This window comes from Pseudophryne corroboree, chromosome 9 (assembly GCF_028390025.1).
Source record: "Pseudophryne corroboree isolate aPseCor3 chromosome 9, aPseCor3.hap2, whole genome shotgun sequence".
NCBI classification, from domain to species: Eukaryota; Metazoa; Chordata; class Amphibia; order Anura; family Myobatrachidae; genus Pseudophryne; species Pseudophryne corroboree.
This window is the reverse complement of record NC_086452.1, coordinates 481,857,004-481,879,982: the sequence shown is the minus strand read 5'-3', so window position 1 is coordinate 481,879,982 and position 22,979 is coordinate 481,857,004. Positions and strand designations below refer to the sequence as shown.

Genomic DNA, 22,979 nt, shown 5'->3' with positions numbered 1-22,979 from the left:
CCGATTATTATCTCAAATTTTGCCTTTGGAATTTTTATTGTACTTTTAAAATTTTTACTTTTTTATTTTTTCTGTCACCATGTGTGGTGATTTCTTTGTATGAATTTGGACTATGTCTGGAATAAAAAACCTGTTTTAGAAAGAAGGATTTTTTTCATGACTCTGGTCTGGCATTTGGGAGAAAGAGTTCCTTTTCCTCTTGTGGATCCACCAAAGGGATACCAGTGAATCTATTTAAAGAAACCTTTATAGGAGTCATTCATCGTTTACTGAGTGAGTTGGGGTACGCACCTGAGGATTTTTGTTGATATAAAGAAACCGTTATATGAATGTTCTGGCTTTGCTCTGTGTAAGTGAGGGTACGCATTGAAATTGCCTCAGACGCTACCCCTACGTGTTTACAGTACCCCATGTGGTGTGAGATTCAGGCACGCTTAATTACGTGAACCTAACCTGAGGGGATTGGTGAAAAAAACTAGCAATAAAGATACCTTTACGGGAACCCACTTACTTGTTTCTGTGTGAGTGGGGTACGCCCTTAAAAACTTTCATTGTGTGGAATTCTCGATTCTAGCTGTTGTAAACGGTGCTACACATTTCTTTTCTCTCTTATTTCTCTCCATTTTGACATGAACTGGGAGCCATTTATAACGAGAAGATTCACCTGAACGAAAGGACTCATAGGCCTGCATAACCTGGAGAAGACATCGTATACCCATTTGACAAGGGATGTGTTAAGTTTCATTACCTTTTTCTTTTTTTACGCGCCCTGGACACAGATAAATACCAACACTTGCTTCTTCTATATATTGTTTTGGTAAAATCGGTGATTTTTACATAGGTATTTTGTCAGTGGACGGGCTGCTGTGCGCCAAACTTGTAGACCCTCCCTATTTTCTCTTTTTTTTTCTATAAAGAATTTTCCTGTCTGCAGACAATTTCCACATTACAACACTGCGTACGCTGGTTGCTTTACAGTCGCCAAGTGTCAATCCACTCAGCAATGCAGCTCTTTGGGTACTTGGTCTTCGCCTTTGACATGGTGGAGTATGCCCAGTTCCACTCCAGACCCCTGCAACACCTCGTCCTGTCCAGATGGAACAGACTACCACGTCTGATCAGGTCCCAGACAATGGTCCTTCATCTGGAGGTCTGACTGTCCCTATCCTGGTGTCTCCAGACGTCTCACTTAGACAAGGATCTACCCAGTCCACAGGCTGCCTACTAGAGGGATGACAGAATACCACATCAAAACCAGTAACTCCAAGCAGCAGGATCGGCCAGCAAGGCAACAGAACAGCAGCACACCACATCCACAGAGGAGTCCAGACAGGGCAGCAGGGATCAGCTAAGCCTTGTCCCCAGACAGCAGTGAACTAGCGCACCTCCACAGATTCTTCATTGGGCAGTCAGGAGACACCAAAACCCACCTGTTTAGTCAGTTACTGATCAGGAACACTTCGGGACCTAGATGACCAGGGAAGGGCCTTTGGGGCACACGAGGATGGATATTAAAATTGAATCCACCAGGAGAGCTTCGGAATGATGTCCTACTCCATTCCCCTCCAGGCCAACTCATTGCTCATCTCTTCCTTTCTCTGACGTCCTAGTGGATGCTGGGACTCCGTAAGGACCATGGGGAATAGCGGCTCCGCAGGAGACAGGGCACAAGAATAAAAGCTTTAGGATCAGGTGGTGTGCACTGGCTCCTCCCCCTATGACCCTCCTCCAAGCCTCAGTTAGATTTTTGTGCCCGAACGAGAAGGGTGCAGGCTAGGTGGCTCTCCTGAGCTGCTTAGAATAAAAGTATATTTCTCTATCGTCCTAGTGGATGCTGGGGTTCCTGAAAGGACCATGGGGAATAGCGGCTCCGCAGGAGACAGGGCACAAAAAGTAAAGCTTTTTCAGATCAGGTGGTGTGCACTGGCTCCTCCCCCTATGACCCTCCTCCAGACTCCAGTTAGATTTTTGTGCCCGGCCGAGAAGGGTGCAATCTAGGTGGCTCTCCTAAAGAGCTGCTTAGAAAAAGTTTAGCTAGGTTTTTTATTTTACAGTGATTCCTGCTGGCAACAGGATCACTGCAGCGAGGGACTGAGGGGAGAAGGAGTCAACTCACCTGCGTGCAGGATGGATTGGCTTCTTGGCTACTGGACATCAAGCTCCAGAGGGACGATCACAGGTACAGCCTGGATGGTCACCGGAGCCGCGCCGCCGGCCCCCTTGCAGATGCTGAAGTCAGAAGAGGTCCAGAATCGGCGGCTGAAGACTCCTGCAGTCTTCTAAAGGTAGCGCACAGCACTGCAGCTGTGCGCCATTTTCCTCTCAGCACACTTCACACGGCAGTCACTGAGGGTGCAGGGCGCTGGGAGGGGGGCGCCCTGGGAGGCAAATGAATACCTATAAAGGCTAAAAATACCTCACATATAGCCCCTAGAGGCTATATGGAGATATTTAACCCCTGCCTGATTTTTCTAAATAGCGGGAGACGAGCCCGCCAGAAAAGGGGCGGGGCCTATCTCCTCAGCACACGGCGCCATTTCCTCTCACAGCTCCGCTGGTCAGGACGGCTCCCAAGTCTCTCCCCTGCACTGCACTACAGAAACAGGGTAAAACAGAGAGGGGGGGGGCAAATTTATGGCGATATTTTGATATAACAAAGCAGCTATAAGGGAGCACTTATTATAAGGCTATCCCTGATATATATATAGCGCTTTTGGTGTGTGCTGGCAAACTCTCCCTCTGTCTCCCCAAAGGGCTAGTGGGTCCTGTCTTCGTTAGGAGCATTCCCTGTGTGTCTGCTGTGTGTCGGTACGTGTGTCTCGACATGTATGAGGACGATATTGGTGTGGAGGCGGAGCAATTGCCAAATATGAGGATGTCACCCCCTAGGGAGTCGACACCAGAATGGATGCCTTTATTTATGGAACTACGGGATAGTGTCAACACGCTAAAGCAGTCGTTTGACGACATGAGGCGGCCGGACAATCAATTAGTGCCTGTCCAGGCGACTCAAACACCGTCAGGGGCTGTGAAACGCCCTTTGCCTCAGTCGGTCGACACAGACCCAGACGCAGGCACTGACTCCAGTGGTGACGGTGACGATTCAACCGTATTTTCCAGTAGGGCCACACGTTATATGATTTTCTCTATCGTCCTAGTGGATGCTGGGGTTCCTGAAAGGACCATGGGGGATAGCGGCTCCGCAGGAGACAGGGCACAAAAAGTAAAGCTTTAGGATCAGGTGGTGTGCACTGGCTCCTCCCCCTATGACCCTCCTCCAAGCCAGTTAGATTTTGTGCCCGGCCGAGAAGGGTGCAATCTAGGTGGCTCTCCTAAAGAGCTGCTTAGGAAAGTTTAGCTTAGGTTTTTTATTTTACAGTGAGTCCTGCTGGCAACAGGATCACTGCAACGAGGGACTTAGGGGAGAAGAAGTGAACTCACCTGCGTGCAGGATGGATTGGCTTCTTGGCTACTGGACATCAGCTCCAGAGGGACGATCACAGGTACAGCCTGGATGGTCACCGGAGCCTTGCCGCCGGCCCCCTTGCAGATGCTGAAGTAAGAAGAGGTCCAGAATCGGCGGCAGAAGACTCCTCAGTCTTCTAAAGGTAGCGCACAGCACTGCAGCTGTGCGCCATTTTCCTCTCAGCACACTTCACACGGCAGTCACTGAGGGTGCAGGGCGCTGGGAGGGGGGCGCCCTGGGAGGCAAATGAATACCTATTTTGGCTAAAAATACCTCACATATAGCCTCCGGAGGCTATATGGAGATATTTAACCCCTGCCAGAATCCGTTAAGAGCGGGAGACGAGGCCGCCGAAAAAGGGGCGGGGCCTATCTCCTCAGCACACAGCGCCATTTTCCCTCACAGAAAGGCTGGAGGGAAGGCTCCCAGGCTCTCCCCTGCACTGCACTACAGAAACAGGGTTAAAACAGAGAGGGGGGGCACTAATTTGGCGATATGCTTATATATATATTAAGATGCTATAAGGGAAAACACTTATATAAGGTTGTCCCTATATAATTATAGCGTTTTTGGTGTGTGCTGGCAAACTCTCCCTCTGTCTCTCCAAAGGGCTAGTGGGTCCTGTCCTCTATCAGAGCATTCCCTGTGTGTGTGCTGTGTGTCGGTACGTGTGTGTCGACAGGTAGGAGGACGATGTTGGTGAGGAGGCGGAGCAATTGCCTGTAATGGTGATGTCACTCTCTAGGGAGTCGACACCGGAATGGATGGCTTATTTAGGAAATTACGTGATAATGTCAACACGCTGCAAGGTCGGTTGACGACATGAGACGGCCGACAAACAATTAGTACGGTCCAGACGTCTCAAAAACACCGTCAAGGGTTTTAAAACGCCCGTTTACTTTAGTCGGTCGACACAGACACAGACAGGGACACTGAATCCAGTGTCGACGGTGAATAAACAAACGTATTCCTTATTAGGGCCACACGTTAAAGGCAATGAAGGAGGTGTTACGTATTTCTGATACTACAAGTACCACAAAAGAGGGTATTATGTGGGATGTGAAAAAACTACCATAGTTTTTCCTGAATCAGATAAATTAAATAAAGTGTGTGATGATGCGTGGGTTCCCCCCGATAGAAAATTATGGGCGGTATACCCTTTCCCGCCAGAAGTTAGGGCGCGTTGGGAAACACCCCTTAAGGTGGATAAGGCGCTCACACGCTTATCAAAACAAGTGGCGGTACCGTCTATAGATAGGGCCGTCCTCAAGGACCAGCTGACAAGGCTGGAAAATATAATAAAAAGTATATACACACATACTGGTGTTATACTGCGGCCAGCGATCGCCTCAGCCTGGATGTGCAGAGCTGGGGTGGCTTGGTCGGATTCCCTGACTAAAAATATTGATACCCTTGACAGGGACAGTATTTTATTGACTATAGAGCATTTCTATATATGCGAGATGCACAGAGGGATATTTGCACTCTGGCATCATGAATAAACGCGATGTCCATAACTGCCAGAAGATGTTATGGACACGACAGTGGTCAGGTGATGCAGATTCCAAACGGCACAGTATGGCCGTATAAAGGAAGAGGACTTGTTTGGGGTCGGTCCATCGGACCTGGTGGTCACGGCAACTGCTGGAAAATCCACAGTTTTTTACCCTAAGTCACATCTCTGCAGAAAAAGACACCGTCTTTTCAGCCTCAGTCCTCTCGTCCCTATAAGATCATATCTGCCCAGGGATAGAGGAAAGGGAAGAAGACTGCAACAGGCAGCCTATTCCCAGGAACAGAAGCGTTCCACCGCGTCTGACAAGTTCTCAGCATGGCGCTGAGACCGTACAGGACCCCTGGATCCTACAAGTAGTATCCCGGGGGTACAGATGGGAATGTCGAGACGTTTCCCCTTCGCAGGCTCCTGAAGTCTGCTTTACCAAGTCTCCCTCCGACAAGGAGGTAGTATGGGAAAAAATTCACAAGCTGTGTTCCCAGCAGGTGACAATTAAATTACCCCTCCTACTACAGAAAAGGGGTATTATTCCACACTATATTGTGGTACTGAAGCCAGAAGGCTAGGTGAGACTTATTCTAAAAAATTTTTTTTTGAACACTTACAAAGGTTCAAATTAAGATGAAGTCACTCAGAGCAGTGATAACGAACCAGGAAGGGGACTATATAGTGTCCCGGGACATCAGGGATGCTTACCTCTATGTCCCAAATTTGCCCTTCTCACTAAGGGTACCTCAGGTTCGTGGTGCAGAACTGTCACTATCAGTTTCAGACGCTGCCGTTTGGATTGTCCACGGCACCCCGGGGTCTTTACCAAGGTAATGGCCGAATTGATGATTCTTCTTCGAAGAAAAGGCGTCTTAATTATCCCTTACTTGGACGATCTCCTGATAGGGGCATAGTCCAGGGAACAGTTGGAGGTCGGAGTAGCACTATCTCGGATACTGCTACAATCAGCACGGGTGGATTCTAAATATTCCAAAATCGCAGCTGATCCCGACGACACGTCTGCTGTGCCTAGGGATGATTCTGGACACAGTCCAGAAAAAGGTGTTTCTCCCGGAAGAGAAAGCCAGGGAGTTATCCGAGCAAGTCAGGAACCTCCTAAAAACAGTGCATCATTGCACAAGGGTCCTGGTAAAAATGGTGGCTTCCTACGAAGCAATTCCATTCGGCAGATTTCACGTAAGAACTTTTCAGTGGGATCTGCTGGACAAATGGTCCGGATCGCATCTTCAGATGCATCAGCGGATAACCCAATATCCAAGGACAAGGGTGTCTCTCCTGTGGTGGTTATAGAGTGCTCATCTTCTAGAGGGCCGCAGATTCGGCATTCAGGATTGGATGCTGGTAACCACGGAGCCCAGCCTGAGAGGCTGGGGAGCAGTCACACAAGGGAAAAATTTCCAGGGAGTGTGATCAAGTATGGAGACTTTTCTCCACATAAATATACTGGAGCTAAGGGTAAATTTATAATGCTCTAAGCTTAGCAAGACCTCTGCTTCAAGGTCAGCCGGTATTGATCCAGTGGGAAAAACATCACGGCAGTCGCCCACGTAAACAGACAGGGCGACACAAGAAGCAGGAGGGCAATGGCAGAAACTGCAAGGACTTTTCGCTGGGCGGAAAATCATGTGATAACACTGTCAGCAGTTTTTCATCCCGGGAATGGAAACTGGGAAGCAGACTTCCTCAGCACGACCTCCACCCGGGAGAGTGGAAACTTCATTGAGAAGTTTTTTCCACATGATTGTAAACCGTTGGGAAATACCAAAGGTGGACATGATGGCGTCCCGTCTGAACAAAAAACGGGACAGGTATTGCGCCAGGTCAAGGGACCCTCAGGCAATAGATGTGGACGTTCTGGTAACACCGTGGGTGTACCAGTCGGTGTATGTGTTCCCTCCTCTGCTTCTCATACCTAAGGTGCTGAGAATTATAAGACGTAGAGGAGTAAGAACTATACTCATGGCTCCGGATTGGCCAAGAAGGACTTGGTACCCGGAACTTCAAGAGATGCTTACAGAGGTCTTATGGCCTCTGCCGCTAAGAAGGGACTTGCTTCAGCAAGTACCATGTCTGTTCCAAGACTTACCGCAGCTGCGTTTGTCGGCATGGCGATGGAAAGCCGGATCCTAAGGGAAAAAAGGCATTCCGGAAGAGGTCATTCCTACCCTGGTCAAAGCCAGAAAGGAGGTGACCGCACAACATTATCACCACGTGTGGCGAAAATTTGTTGCGTGGTGTGAGGCCAGGAAGGCCCCACAAAGAAATTTCAACTCGGTCGTTTCCTGCATTTCCTGCAAACAGGAGTGTCTATGGGCCTCAAATTGGGGTCCATTAAGGTTCAAATTCGGCCCTGTAAATTTTCTTCCAGAAAGAATTGGCTTCAGTTCCTGAAGTCCAGAAGTTTGTCAAGGGAGTATTGCATATACAAACCCCTTTTTTGTGCCTCCAGTGGCACTGTGGGATCTCAACGTAGTTCTGGGATTTCTCAAATCACATTGGGTTAAAACCAGTCAAATATGTGGATTTGCAGCATCTCACATAAAAAGTGACCATGCTCTTGGCCCTGGCCTGGACCAGGCGAGTGTCAAATTGGTGTTTTTTTCTCAAAAAAGCCCATATCTGTTTGTCCATTCGGACAGGGCAGAGCTGCGGACTCGTCCCCAGTTCTCTCCCTAAGGTGGTGTCAGTGTTTCACCTGAACCAGCTTATTGTGGTGCCTTGCACCTACTAGGGACTTGGAGGACTCCAAGTTGCTAGAAGTTGTCAGGGCCCTGAAAATATATTCCAGGACAGCTGGAGTCAGAAAATCTGACTCGCTGTTTATACTGTATGCACCCAACAAGTTGGGTGCGCCTGCTTCTAAGCAGTCGATTGCTCGTTGGATTTGTAACACAATTCAACTTGCACATTCTGAGGCAGGCCTGCCACAGTCTAAATCGGTTAAGGCCCATTCCACAAGGAAGGTGGGCTCATCTTGGGCGGCTGCCCGAGAGGTCTCGGCATTACAACTCTGCCGAGCAGCTACGTGGTCAGGGGAGAACACATTTGTAAAATTCTACAAATTTGATATCCTGGCAAAAGAGGACCTGGAGTTCTCTCATTCGGTGCTGCAGAGTCATCCGCACTCTCCCGCCCGTTTGGGAGCTTTGGTATAATCCCCATGGTCCTTTCAGGAACCCCAGCATCCACTAGGACGATAGAGAAAATAAGAATTTACTTACCGATAATTCTATTTCTCGGAGTCCGTAGTGGATGCTGGGCGCCCATCCCAAGTGCGGATTATCTGCAATACTTGTACATAGTTACAAAAATCGGGTTATTATTGTTGTGAGCCATCTTTTCAGAGGCTCCGCTGTTATCATACTGTTAACTGGGTTTAGATCACAAGTTGTACGGTGTGATTGGTGTGGCTGGTATGAGTCTTACCCGGGATTCAAAATTCCTCCCTTATTGTGTACGCTCGTCCGGGCACAGTACCTAACTGGCTTGGAGGAGGGTCCTAGGGGGAGGAGCCAGTGCACACCACCTGATCCTAAAGCTTTACTTTTTGTGCCCTGTCTCCTGCGGAGCCGCTATCCCCCATGGTCCTTTCAGGAACCCCAGCATCCACTACGGACTCCGAGAAATAGAATTATCGGTAAGTAAATTCTTATTTTGGCAATGAAGGAGGCGTTACATTTAGCTGATACTACAGGTACCACTAAACAGGGTATTATGTGGGGTGTGAAAAAACGACCTATAGTTTTTCCTGAATCAGAAGAATTAAATGACGTGTGTAATGAAGCGTGGGTTGCCCCTGATAAAAAGCTGATAATTTCAAAGAAATTATTGGCATTATACCCTTTCCCGCCAGAGGTTAGGGAGCGCTGGGAAACACCTCCTAGGGTGGACAAGGCGCTAACACGCTTATCTAAACAAGTGGCGTTACCCTCTCCTGAGACGGCCGCACTTAAAGATCCATCAGATAGGAGGATGGAAAATATCCAAAAAAGTATATACACACATGCAGGTGTTATACTACGACCAGCTATAGCGACTGCCTGGATGGGCAGTGCTGGGGTAGTTTGGTCAGAGTCCCTGATTGAAAATATTGATACCCTGGACAGGGACAATATTTTACTGTCGTTAGAACAAATAAAGGATGCATTTCTTTATATGCGTGATGCACAGAGGGATATCTGCACACTGGCATCACGGGTAAGTGCTATGTCCATTTCGGCCAGAAGAGCTTTATGGACGCGACAGTGGACAGGCGATGCGGATTCAAAACGGCATATGGAAGTTTTGCCGTATAAAGGGGAGGAGTTATTTGGAGTCGGTCTATCAGATTTGGTGGCCACGGCTACAGCCGGGAAATCCACCTTTCTACCTCAAGTCACTCCCCAACAGAAAAAGGCACCGACTTTTCAACCGCAGCCCTTTCGTTCCTTTAAAAATAAGAGAGCAAAGGGCTATTCATAGCTGCCACGAGGCAGAGGTCGAGGGAAGAGACAGCAACACGCAGCTCCTTCCCAGGAACAGAAGCCCTCCCCGGCTTCTACAAAAGCCTCAGCATGACGCTGGGGCTTCTCAAGCGGACTCGGGGACGGTGGGCGGTCGTCTCAAAAATTACAGCGCGCAGTGGGCTCACTCGCAGGTAGATCCCTGGATCCTGCAGATAATATCTCAAGGGTACAGGTTGGAATTAGAGACAGATCCACCTCGCCGTTTCCTGAAGTCTGCTTTACCAACGTCCCCCTCCGAAAGGGAGACGGTTTTGGAAGCCATTCACAAGCTGTACTCTCAGCAGGTGATAGTCAAGGTACCTCTTCTGCAACAAGGGAAGGGGTATTATTCCACTCTTTTTGTGGTACCGAAGCCGGATGGCTCGGTAAGGCCTATTCTAAATCTGAAGTCCTTGAACCTGTACATAAAGAAGTTCAAGTTCAAGATGGAGTCACTCAGAGCAGTGATAGCGAACCTGGAAGAGGGGGACTTTATGGTATCCTTGGACATCAAGGATGCGTATCTCCACGTTCCAATTTACCCCTCACACCAGGGGTACCTCAGGTTCGTTGTACAAAACTGTCACTATCAGTTTCAGACGCTGCCGTTCGGATTGTCCACGGCACCTCGGATCTTTACAAAGGTAATGGCCGAGATGATGATTCTTCTTCGAAGAAAAGGCATATTAATTATCCCATACTTGGACGATCTCCTAATAAGGGCGAGGTCCAGAGAACAGCTAGAGATGGGATTAGCACTGTCTCAAGAAGTGCTAAAACAGCACGGGTGGATTCTGAATATTCCAAAATCCCAGTTAATGCCGACAACTCGTCTGCTGTTCCTAGGGATGATTCTGGACACGGTTCAGAAAAAGGTTTTTCTCCCGGAGGAAAAAGCCAAGGAGTTATCCGACCTTGTCAGGAACCTCCTAAAACCAGGAAAGGTGTCTGTACATCAATGCACAAGAGTCCTGGGAAAAATGGTGGCTTCTTACGAAGCAATTCCATTCGGCAGATTCCACGCAAGAATTTTCCAAAGGGATCTGTTGGACAAATGGTCAGGGTCGCATCTTCAGATGCACCTACGGATAACCCTGTCTCCAAGGACAAGGGTGTCTCTTCTGTGGTGGTTGCAGAGTCCTCATCTATTGGAGGGCCGCAGATTCGGCATACAGGATTGGATCCTGGTGACCACGGACGCCAGCCTGAGAGGCTGGGGAGCAGTCACACAAGGAAGAAACTTCCAGGGAGTATGGACGAGCCTGGAAACGTCTCTTCACATAAACATTCTGGAACTAAGAGCAATATACAATGCTCTAAGCCAGGCAGAACCTCTGCTTCAGGGAAAACCGGTGTTGATCCAGTCGGACAACATCACGGCAGTCGCCCATGTGAACAGACAGGGCGGCACAAGAAGCAGGAGTGCAATGGCAGAAGCTGCAAGGATTCTTCGCTGGGCAGAGAATCATGTGATAGCACTGTCAGCAGTGTTCATCCCGGGAGTGGACAACTGGGAAGCAGACTTCCTCAGCAGACACGATCTTCACCCGGGAGAGTGGGGACTTCATCCAGAAGTCTTCCACATGCTGGTAACCCGTTGGGAAAGACCAATGGTGGACATGATGGCGTCTCGCCTCAACAAAAAACTGGACGGGTATTGCGCCAGGTCAAGAGATCCGCAGGCAATAGCTGTGGACGCGCTGGTAACGCCTTGGGTGTACCAGTCGGTGTATGTGTTTCCTCCTCTGCCTCTCATACCAAAAGTATTGAGAATTATACGGCAAAGAGGCGTAAGAACGATACTAGTGGTTCCGGATTGGCCAAGAAGGACTTGGTACCCGGAACTTCAAGAGATGATCACGGAAGATCCGTGGCCTCTACCTCTAAGGAGGGACTTGCTTCAGCAGGGTCCCTGTCTGTTTCAAGACTTACCGCGGCTGCGTTTGACGGCATGGCGGTTGAACGCCGGATCCTAAAGGAAAAAGGCATGCCGGAAGAAGTCATTCCTACTTTGATTAAAGCAAGGAAGGAAGTAACCGTGCAACATTATCACCGAATTTGGCGAAAATATGTTGCGTGGTGCGAAGATCGGAGTGCTCCGACGGAGGAATTTCAACTGGGTCGATTCCTACATTTCCTGCAATCAGGATTGTCTATGGGTCTCAAATTGGGATCTATTAAGGTTCAAATTTCGGCCCTGTCGATTTTCTTTCAAAAAGAATTGGCTTCAGTCCCTGAAGTCCAGACCTTTGTTAAGGGAGTGCTGCATATACAGCCTCCTGTGGTGCCTCCAGTGGCACCGTGGGATCTCAATGTGGTTTTGGACTTTCTAAAATCTCATTGGTTTGAACCACTAAATAAGGTGGATTTGAAATATCTCACTTGGAAAGTGACCATGCTTCTAGCCCTGGCTTCTGCCAGGAGAGTATCAGAATTGGCAGCTTTATCTTACAAAAGCCCATATCTGATTTTCCATTCGGACAGGGCAGAACTGCGGACTCGTCCGCATTTTCTCCCTAAGGTGGTGTCAGCATTTCATCTGAACCAGCCTATTGTAGTGCCTGCGGCTACAAGTGACTTGGAGGACTCCAAGTTACTGGACGTTGTCAGAGCATTAAAAATATATATTGCAAGGACAGCTGGAGTCAGAAAATCTGACTCGTTGTTTATATTGTATGCACCCAACAAGATGGGTGCTCCTGCGTCTAAGCAGACGATTGCTCGTTGGATCTGTAGCACAATCCAACTTGCACATTCTGTGGCAGGCCTGCCACAGCCTAAATCTGTAAAGGCCCACTCCACAAGGAAGGTGGGCTCATCTTGGGCGGCTGCCCGAGGGGTCTCGGCATTACAACTTTGCCGAGCAGCTACGTGGTCAGGGGAGAACACGTTTGTAAAATTTTACAAATTTGATACTCTGGCTAAGGAGGACCTGGAGTTCTCTCATTCGGTGCTGCAGAGTCATCCGCACTCTCCCGCCCGTTTGGGAGCTTTGGTATAATCCCCATGGTCCTTTCAGGAACCCCAGCATCCACTAGGACGATAGAGAAAATAAGATTTTACTTACCGATAAATCTATTTCTCGGAGTCCGTAGTGGATGCTGGGCGCCCATCCCAAGTGCGGATTATCTGCATAAATTGTACATAGTTATTGTTAACTAATTCGGGTTATTGTTGAAGGAAGCCATCTTTCAGAGGCTCCGCTGTTATCATACTGTTACCTGGGTTTAGATCACAGGTTGTACGGTGTGATTGGTGTGGCTGGTATGAGTCTTACCCGGGATTAAAAATCCTCCCTTATTGTGTACGCTCGTCCGGGCACAGTACCTAACTGGAGTCTGGAGGAGGGTCATAGGGGGAGGAGCCAGTGCACACCACCTGATCTGAAAAAGCTTTACTTTTTGTGCCCTGTCTCCTGCGGAGCCGCTATTCCCCATGGTCCTTTCAGGAACCCCAGCATCCACTACGGACTCCGAGAAATAGATTTATCGGTAAGTAAAATCTTATTTTTAGGTTTTTTATTTTCAGTGAGTCCTGCTGGCAACAGGCTCACTGCATCGTGGGACTAAGGGGAGAAGAAACGGACTCACCTGCGTGCAGAGTGGATCGGGTTTCTTAGGCTACTGGACATTAGCTCCAGAGGGACGATCACAGGTTCAGCCTGGATGGGTCCCGGAGCCGCGCCGCCGGCCCCCTTACAGAGCCAGAAGAGCGAAGAGGTCCGGTGAAATCGGCGGCAGAAGACGATCCTGTCTTCAGACTAAGGTAGCGCACAGCACCGCAGCTGTGCGCCATTGCTCTCAGCACACTTCACACTCCGGTCACTGAGGGTGCAGGGCGCTGGGGGGGAGCGCCCTGAGACGCAATATAACAGATAATACCTTAGGTTGGCTAAAGAATACATCACATATAGCTCTTGGGCTATATGGATGTATTTTAACCCCTGCCATTTTTTACAGAAAAAGCGGGAGATAAGGACGTCGTAAAGGGGCGGAGCCTATCTCCTCAGCACACAAGCGCCATTTTCCCTCACAGCTCCGCTGGAAGGACGGCTCCCTGACTCTCCCCTGCAGACTTGCTACTGAATCAGGGTAAAAAAGAGAGGGGGGGGGCACTATTGGCAGCTAAAAACTATATAAACAGCAGCTATAAGGGAATAACACTTATATAAGGTTATCCCTGTATATATATATATAGCGCTTGGTGTGTGCTGGCAGACTCTCCCTCTGTCTCTCCAAAGGGCTTGTGGGGTCCTGTCCTCTATCAGAGCATTCCCGGTGTGTGTGCTGTGTGTCGGTACGTGTGTGTCGACATGTATGAGGAGGAAAATGATGTGGAGGCGGAGCAATTGCCTGGGTTAGTGATGTCACCTCCTAGGGAGTCGACACCTGACTGGATGATCGTATTTAAAGAATTAAGTGATAATGTCAGCACTTTGCAAAGAACGGTTGATGACATGAGACAGCCGGCAAATCAATTAGTGCCTGTCCAGGCGTCTCAGACACCGTCAGGGGCCCTAAAACGCCCGTTACCTCAGTGGGTCGACACAGACCCAGACACAGATACTGAGTCTAGTGTCGACGGTGAGGAGACAAACGTAATGTCCAGTAGGGCCACACGTTACATGATCACGGCAATGAAGGAAGCATTGAACATTTCTGACACTACAAGTACCACAAAGAAGGGTATTATGTGGGGTGTGAAAAAACTACCAATAGTTTTCCCTGAGTCAGATGAGTTAAATGAGGTGTGTGATAAAGCGTGGGTTTCCCCCGACAAAAAACTGCTAATTTCTAAAAAATTATTGGCACTATATCCTTTCCCGTTAGAGGTTAGGACACGTTGGGAAACACCCCCTAGGGTAGATAAGGCGCTCACACGTTTATCTAAACAAGTAGCGTTACCGTCTCCTGATACGGCCACCCTCAAAGAACCAGCAGATAGAAGGCTGGAAAATATTCTTAAAAGTATATACACACATACTGGTGTTATACTGCGACCAGCAATCGCTTCAGCCTGGATGTGCAGTGCTGGCGTCGCGTGGTCGGATTCCCTGACTGAAAATATTGATACCCTGGATAGGGACAATATACTGTTAACTATAGAGCATTTGAAGGATGCATTACTATATATGCGTGATGCACAGAGGGATATTTGCACCCTGGCATCAAGAGTAAGTGCTATGTCCATTTCTGCCAGAAGAGCGTTATGGACGCGACAGTGGTCAGGCGATGCGGATTCCAAACGACATATGGAAGTATTGCCGTATAAAGGGGAGGAGTTATTTGGGGCTGGTCTATCGGACCTGGTGGCCACGGCAACGGCTGGAAAATCCACCTTTTTACCCCAGGTCACTTCACATCAGCAGAAAAAGACACCGTCTTTTCAAACTCAGTCCTTTCGTTCCCATAAGTACAAGCGAGCTAAAGGCCATTCCTTCCTGCCCCGGGGCAGAGGAAGGGGAAAAAGACTGCACCATGCAGCCGCTTCCCAGGAGCAGAAGCCCTCCCCTGCTTCTGCCAAGTCTTCAGCATGACGCTGGGGCTTTACAAGCAGACTCAGACATGGTGGGGGCCCGTCTCAAGAATTTCAACGCGCAGTGGGCTCACTCGCAAGTGGACCCCTGGATTCTACAGGTGGTATCGCAGGGGTACAAACTGGAATTCGAGGCGTTTCCCCCTCGCCGGTTCCTGAAGTCTGCTCTACCAAAGTCTCCCTCCGACAGGGAGGCAGTTTTGGAAGCCATTCACAAGCTGTATTCCCAGCAGGTGATAATCAAGGTACCCCTCCTACAACAGGGAAAGGGGTATTATTCCACGCTGTTTGTGGTACCGAAGCCGGACGGCTCGGTGAGACCAATTTTAAATCTGAAATCCCTGAACACTTACATAAAGAGGTTCAAATTCAAGATGGAATCACTCAGAGCGGTGATAGCAAACCTGGAAGAAGGGGACTATATGGTGTCTCTGGACATCAAGGATGCTTATCTCCACGTCCCAATCTACCCGTCTCACCAAGGGTACCTCAGGTTTGTAGTACAAAACTGTCATCAGTTTCAGACGCTGCCGTTTGGGTTGTCCACGGCACCTCGGGTCTTTACCAAGGTAATGGCCGAAATGATGATTCTTCTTCGAAGAAAAGGCGTCTTAATTATCCCTTACTTGGACGATCTCCTGATAAGGGCAAGGTCCAGGGAACAGTTAGAAGTCGGAGTAGCACTATCTCAGGTAGTGTTACGTCAGCACGGGTGGATCCTAAATATTCCAAAATCGCAGCTGATTCCAACGACACGTCTACTGTTCCTAGGAATGATTCTGGACACAGTCCAGAAAAAGGTGTTTCTCCCGGAGGAGAAGGCCAGGGAGTTATCCGAGCTAGTCAGGAACCTCCTAAAACCAGGCCAGGTGTCAGTGCATCAGTGCACGAGGGTCCTGGGAAAAATGGTGGCTTCTTACGAAACAATTCCATTCGGAAGATTCCATGCAAGAACGTTTCAGTGGGATCTACTGGACAAATGGTCCGGATCGCATCTTCAGATGCATCAGCGGATAACCCTGTCGACAAGGACAAGGGTGTCTCTTCTGTGGTGGCTGCAGAGTGCTCATCTACTAGAGGGCCGCAGATTTGGCATTCAGGATTGGGTCCTGGTGACCACGGACGCCAGCCTGAGAGGCTGGGGGGCAGTCACACAGGGAAAAAATTTCCAGGGCTTGTGGTCAAGCATGGAAACATCTCTTCATATAAACATTCTGGAACTAAGGGCCATTTACAATGCCCTAAGTCAAGCGAAACCCCTGCTTCAGGGTCAGGCGGTATTGATCCAATCGGACAACATCACGTCAGTCGCCCACGTAAACAGACAGGGCGGCACGAGAAGCAGGAGGGCAATGGCAGAAGCTGCAAGGATTCTTCGCTGGGCGGAAAATCATGTGATAGCACTGTCAGCAGTGTTCATTCCGGGAGTGGACAACTGGGAAGCAGACTTCCTCAGCAGACACGACCTTCACCCGGGAGAGTGGGGACTTCACCCAGAAGTCTTCCACCTGATTGTAAACCGTTGGGAAAAACCAAAGGTGGACATGATGGCGTCACGTCTAAACAAAAAACTAGACAGATATTGCGCCAGGTCAAGGGACCCTCAGGCAATAGCGGTGGACGCTCTGGTGACACCGTGGGTGTACCAGTCAGTGTATGTGTTCCCTCCTCTGCCTCTCATACCAAAAGTACTGAGAATCATAAGAAGGAGAGGAGTAAGAACGATACTCGTGGTTCCGGATTGGCCAAGAAGGACTTGGTACCCGGAACTTCAAGAGATGCTCACGGAAGACCCGTGGCCTCTACCTCTAAGAAAGGACCTGCTCCAGCAGGGGCCTTGTCTGTTCCAAGACTTACCGCGGCTGCGTTTGACGGCATGGCGGTTGAACGCCGGATCCTGAAGGAAAAAGGCATTCCAGATGAAGTCATCCCTACCCTGGTCAAAGCCAGGAAGGATGTAACCGCAAAACATTATCACCGCATTTGGCGAAAATATGTTGCGTGGTGTGAGGCCAAGAAGGCCCCTACAGAGGAATTTCAACTGGGTCGTTTCCTCCATTTCCTGCAAACAGGACTGTCTATGGGCCTAAAATTAGGGTCCATTAAGGTTCAAATTTCGGCCCTGTCGATTTTCTTCCAGAAAGAACTGGCTTCAGTACCTGAAGTTCAGACATTTGTAAAAGGGGTACTGCATATACAACCTCCTTTTGTGCCTCCAGTGGCACCTTGGGATCTCAATGTTGTTTTGAGGTTCCTTAAGTCACATTGGTTTGAACCACTCACCACTGTGGACTTAAAATATCTCACATGGAAGGTGACGATGCTGTTAGCCCTGGCTTCAGCCAGGCGTGTGTCAGAATTGGCGGCTTTATCATATAAAAGCCCTTACTTAATTTTTCATTCTGACAGGGCAGAATTGAGGACTCGTCCTCAATTTCTCCCTAAGGTGGTTTCTGCTTTTCACATGAACCAACCTATTGTGGTGCCTGCGGCTACTAGGGACTTGGAGGACTCCAAGTTACTTGACGTTGTCAGGGCCCTGAAAATATATGTTTCCAGGACGGCTGGAGTAAGAAAGTCTGACTCGCTGTTTATCCTGTATGCACCCAACAAGCTGGGTGCTCCTGCTTCTAAGCAGACTATTGCTCGTTGGATTTGTAGTACAATTCAGCTTGCACATTCTGTGGCAGGCCTGCCACAGCCAAAATCTGTAAAAGCCCATTCCACAAGGAAAGTGGGCTCATCTTGGGCGGCTGCCCGAGGGGTCTCGGCTTTACAACTTTGCCGAGCAGCTACTTGGTCAGGGGCAAACACGTTTGCTAAATTCTACAAATTTGATACCCTGGCTGAGGAGGACCTGGAGTTCTCTCATTCGGTGCTGCAGAGTCATCCGCACTCTCCCGCCCGTTTGGGAGCTTTGGTATAATCCCCATGGTCCTTACGGAGTCCCAGCATCCACTAGGACGTCAGAGAAAATAAGATTTTACTTACCGATAAATCTATTTCTCGTAGTCCGTAGTGGATGCTGGGCGCCCATCCCAAGTGCGGATTGTCTGCAATACTTGTACATAGTTATTGTTAACTAAATCGGGTTATTGTTGTTGTGAGCCATCTTTTCAGAGGCTCCTTCGTTGTTATCATACTGTTAACTGGGTTCAGATCACAAGTTGTACGGTGTGATTGGTGTGGCTGGTATGAGTCTTACCCGGGATTCAATATCCTTCCTGATTATGTACGCTCGTCCGGGCACAGTATCCTAACTGAGGCTTGGAGGAGGGTCATAGGGGGAGGAGCCAGTGCACACCACCTGATCCTAAAGCTTTTATTCTTGTGCCCTGTCTCCTGCGGAGCCGCTATTCCCCATGGTCCTTACGGAGTCCCAGCATCCACTACGGACTACGAGAAATAGATTTATCGGTAAGTAAAATCTTATTTTCCACTCCCTTCATTGCTTTTTTTTATTTTTGTATCCATCCCCTCTTCTTGTATCTCTTCTGTCTTTAGCATATATAAAATATTTGCATACTTATGTAATTACCGTGTTTGGTGTGTTAATGTATAGATACGTGTGTGTGCTGAAACTCTTCTTACTGTAGCCCTCCTCTGACCAAACGTAACCACACGTGAGTCTGATGTGCCGGCTGTAGTAGAAGCTTTGTCTCATTCCCCTGCTGTGGTTGATATTTTCTTCTTTGTTTATGTTCCAGAGAGAATTTGATTGATAAAAAGATTGAGAGCGCAGTGACACGGATGCAGTCTGTCATAGAGTTAGGCCGAGTGATCCGTGACAGGAAGACATTGCCTGTGAAGGTCAGTCAGACTTGTGCAAATCGGAGGCACTTTCTTTTTTGTCAACTGCATGATTGTGTTGTTGTGTAGGAGACTTGTATCTTCCGTCTTTCCCACAGTACCCACTGAAGGAAGTGATTGTCATCCATCAGGAGCCGGAGGCCCTCTCCGACATCAAGTCCTTGGAAAAGTATATTCTTGAGGTTAGTTCTGTCACTATTTTCTGATGTAATGCTACCACTGCTCTCCTTACACCGTTCCCTAATAGAAAAGGTCTACATGACACAACAGTGCTTCCCTTACACCGATCCCTTATAGAAAAGGTCTACATGACACAACCATGCTTCCCTTACACTGTTCCTTTATAGAAGAGGTCTACATGACACAACCATGCTTCCCTTACACCATTCCTTTATAGAAGAGGTCTACATGAGACAACAGTGCTTCCCTTACACCATTCCCTTACAGAAGAGGTCTACATGACACAACAGTGCTCTCTTTACACCGTTCCCTAATAGAAGAGGTCTACATGACATAACAGTGCTCCCCTTACACCGTTCCTTTATAGAAGAGGTCTACATGAGACAACAGTGCTCCCCTTACACCATTCCCTTATAGAAGAGGTCTACATGACACAACCGTGCTCCTCTTGCACCGTTCCCTTATAGAAGAGGTCTACATGACACAACCGTGCTTCCCTTACACCGTTCCCTTATAGAAGAGGTCTACATGACACAACCGTGCTCCTCTTGCACCGTTCCTTTACAGAAGAGGTCTACATGACACAACCGTGCTCCTCTTGCACCGTTCCTTTACAGAAGAGGTCTACATGACACAACAGTGCTCCCCTTACACCGTTCCTTTATAGAAGAGGTCTACATGACACAACCGTGCTTCTCTTACACCGTTCCCTTACAGAAGAGGTCTACATGACACAACTGTGCTTCCCTTAGACCGTTCCCTCATAGAAGAGGTCTACATGACACAACCGTGCTCCTCTTGCACCGTTCCCTTACAGAAGAGGTTTACATGACCCAACCGTGCTTCCCTTACACCGTTCCCTTACAGAAGAGGTCTACATGACACAACCGTGCTTCTCTTACACCGTTCCCTTACAAAAGAGGTCTACATGACACAACCGTGCTCGGATCTGTTTCAAGTGAAACACAATTTTGGAACTTTTATAAAACGGAAACATTGCCAATTCTGGTCTGATTCTGGTTTTCAGATAAATATTATTCTCCAAATGGTGACTACTGCAGAACCTGACCTTCTGGCACGGTTCCCCTAGTATTCTATTCTGGGCAATAGTAGGGCAAACCATTCCCTTATACCCAGAGTCAGACTGTTCCTCCCTGCTAAGGGCTCATCACATTCCTGTAACATCTACATTATTACAGAATTCCATAGATGAGGTCCTGATGTTCCAGTGATCTGCATTCTGTTTTATTGCATGAGGGTTAGGGTTAGCAGTGTGTGGCCAGTCATTGTGTCTGATTCGTAGACGCTGTGGAGATGGCTCTGGCGCCTGATTCGTAGACGCTGTGGAGATGGCTCTGGCGCTTGATTCGTTGATGCTGTGGAGATGGCTCTGGCGCCTGATTCGTAGACGCTGTGGAGATGGCTCTGGTGCCTGATTCGTAGATGCTGTGGAGATGGCTCTGGCGCCTGATTCGTAGACGTTGTGGAGATGGCTCTGGTTCCTGATTCATAGACGTTGTGGAGATGGCTCTGGCGTCTGATTCATAGACTCTGCGGAGATGGCTCTGTTTCCTGATTCATATACTCTGTGGAGATGGCTCTGGCGTCTGATTCATAGACGTTGTGGAGATGGCTCTGGTTCCTGATTCATAGACGTTGTGGAGATGGCTCTGGTTCCTGATTCATAGACGTTGTGGAGATGGCTCTCGTTCCTGATTCATAGAAGTTGTGGAGATGGCTCTGGTTCCTGATTCATAGACGTTGTGGAGATGGCTCTGGCGCCTGATTCATAGACGTTGTAGAGATGGCTCTGGTTCCTGATTCATAGACGTTGTGGAGATGGCTCTAGTTCCTGATTCATAGACGTTGTGGAGATGGCTCTGGCGCATGATTCATAGACGCTGCGGAGATGGCTCTGGCGCATGATTCATAGACGCTGCGGAGATGGCTCTGGTTCCTGATTCATAGACGCTGCGGAGATGGCCCTGGTTCCTGATTCATAGACGCTGCGCAGTTGGCTCCGGCGCCTGTCTCTGGAGTCAAGGCTGCATGTATACGCTGTTTTCATTCCTCTCCTTGTGCATTAGTGTGTGCCGGAATGTGCAAGCCCTGAGATGCTGGTGGTTCTAGCCACTGACGCACCATCACCTGAGAGCGCAGCTGCTTTCACTACCTGTGACACTCTGCTGAAACGCCCACTAGATGCACACTTCAGGTCTGATCCCACCTGCGCTGTTCGCAGCAGCACCTCCGTAGCACACGCAGGCACCTCAGTGACACACGCAGCACCTCAGTGACACACGCAGCACCTCAGTGACGCACGCAGCACCTCAGTGACACACGCAGCACCTCAGTGACGCACGCAGCACCTCAGTGACACACGCAGCACCTCAGTGACACACGCAGCACCTCAGTGACACACGCAGCACCTCAGTAGCACACGCAGCACCTCGGTGACGCACGCAGCACCTCGGTGACGCACGCAGCACCTCGGTGACGCACGCAGCACCTCGGTGACGCACGCAGCACCTCGGTGACGCACGCAGCACCTCGGTTTTTGCATGGCTTTGGGAGTTGCACATGGTTTGCTCTGTCTCTTCCTGTTCTCTCCCGGGGTTGGGGGGCTGATGGCAGGGTAAGCGTAGCTGGGTGGGTTATAGATCAGGTGTCTGTGTCCCATAACTGGCCGTTGTCCTAGTGGCCAGCTCTTTCCATGGTGCCAGATGCTTCAGCAGTAGTGGCTGTGGGGTGTGTGTGTGTCGGAAGGGGGGGATGGGAAGTGTTGTGAGCTGGCAGTGTGTGTGTGTGTGTGTAGGGGGGTCAGTGTTGTGTGGCGAGCAGTGGGGGGGCAGTGTTGTGTGCTGGCAGCGTGTGTGGGGGGCAGTGTTGTGTGGGGAAGCAGTGGGGGTGGGCGGCGGGGGGGTGGGGGGCAGTGTTTGTGTGCCGTGCTGCTTGTTTGGTGGGGGGGCAGGGGCAGTGTTTGTGCCGAGCAGTGGGGGTGGGGGTAGTGTTATGTGGCGGGCAGTGCGTGTGGTGGGGGCAGGGGCAGTGTTATGTGGCGGCAATGTGAGTGTGTGGGGGGGGGGGGCAGTGTGTGGGGCCCAGTGTGTGTAGTGGGGGGCGGGGGCAGCAGCAGTGTTGTGTGAAGGGCAAGTGTGTGGTGAGGGTGCAGGGACAGTGTTGTGTGACGGGCAGTGTGTGTGGTAGGGGGGCAGGGCAGTGTTGTGTGCCGGGCAGTGTGTGGTGGGGGTGCAGCAGCAGTGTTGTGTGACGGGCAGTGTGTGGTGGGGGGCAGCAGCAGTGTTGTGTGACGGGCAGTGTGTGTGGTGGGGGGGGGCAGGGGCAGGGTTGTGTGCAGGCAGTGTGTGGTGGGGTGCAGGGCAGTGTTGGGTGGTGGGCAGTGTGTGTGGTGGGTGGCAGTGTGTGTGGGGCGGGCTGTGTGGTGGGGGGGCAGGGGCAGTGTTGTGTGGCGGGCAGTGTGTGGTGGGGGGCATGGGCAGTGTTGTGTGGTGGGCAGTGTGAGGGTGGGGGGGCGGGGGCAGTGTTGTGTGGTGGGCAGTGTGAGGGTGGGGGGGGGGGGGCGGGGCAGTGTTGTGTGCCGGGCAGTGTGTGGTGGGGGGGGCAGGGGCAGTGTTGTGTGGAGGGCAGTGTGTGGTGGGGGGCTGGGCAGTGTTGGTTGGGGGCGAGTGTGTGTGTTGTGTGGGGGCAGGGCAGTGTGTGTGTTGTTTGGGGGGCAGGGGCGGTGTGTGTGTGGGGGGGATTAGTGTTGTGTGCCGGGCAGTGTGTGTGGTGGGGGGGGGGGGGGGGGGCAGTGTTATGTGGTGGGGGGACAGGGCAGTGTGTGTGTGGGGGATTAGTGTTTGTGCGGCAGTGTGTGTGGTGGGGGGGGGGGGCAGTGTTATGTGGTGGGGGACAGGGAAGTGTGTGTGGTGGGGGAGCGGAGCGCAGGGGCAGTGTTGCGTTGCCGGGCATTGTGTGT

General features: G+C 50.0%; 1 protein-coding gene across 1 annotated transcript in view; it reads left to right on the top strand.

Moving 5' to 3' along the window:
• The window catches only part of IARS1 (isoleucyl-tRNA synthetase 1), a 513,623-nt gene that overhangs the window by 421,252 nt on the left and 69,392 nt on the right, over positions 1 to 22,979 (top strand). The window contains exons 24-26 of the mRNA XM_063941580.1: positions 18,718 to 18,820; positions 18,919 to 19,002; positions 21,088 to 21,215. Coding sequence (XP_063797650.1) covers positions 18,718 to 18,820; positions 18,919 to 19,002; positions 21,088 to 21,215 — 315 coding nt within the window. The remainder of the gene's footprint in view (positions 1 to 18,717; positions 18,821 to 18,918; positions 19,003 to 21,087; positions 21,216 to 22,979) is intronic.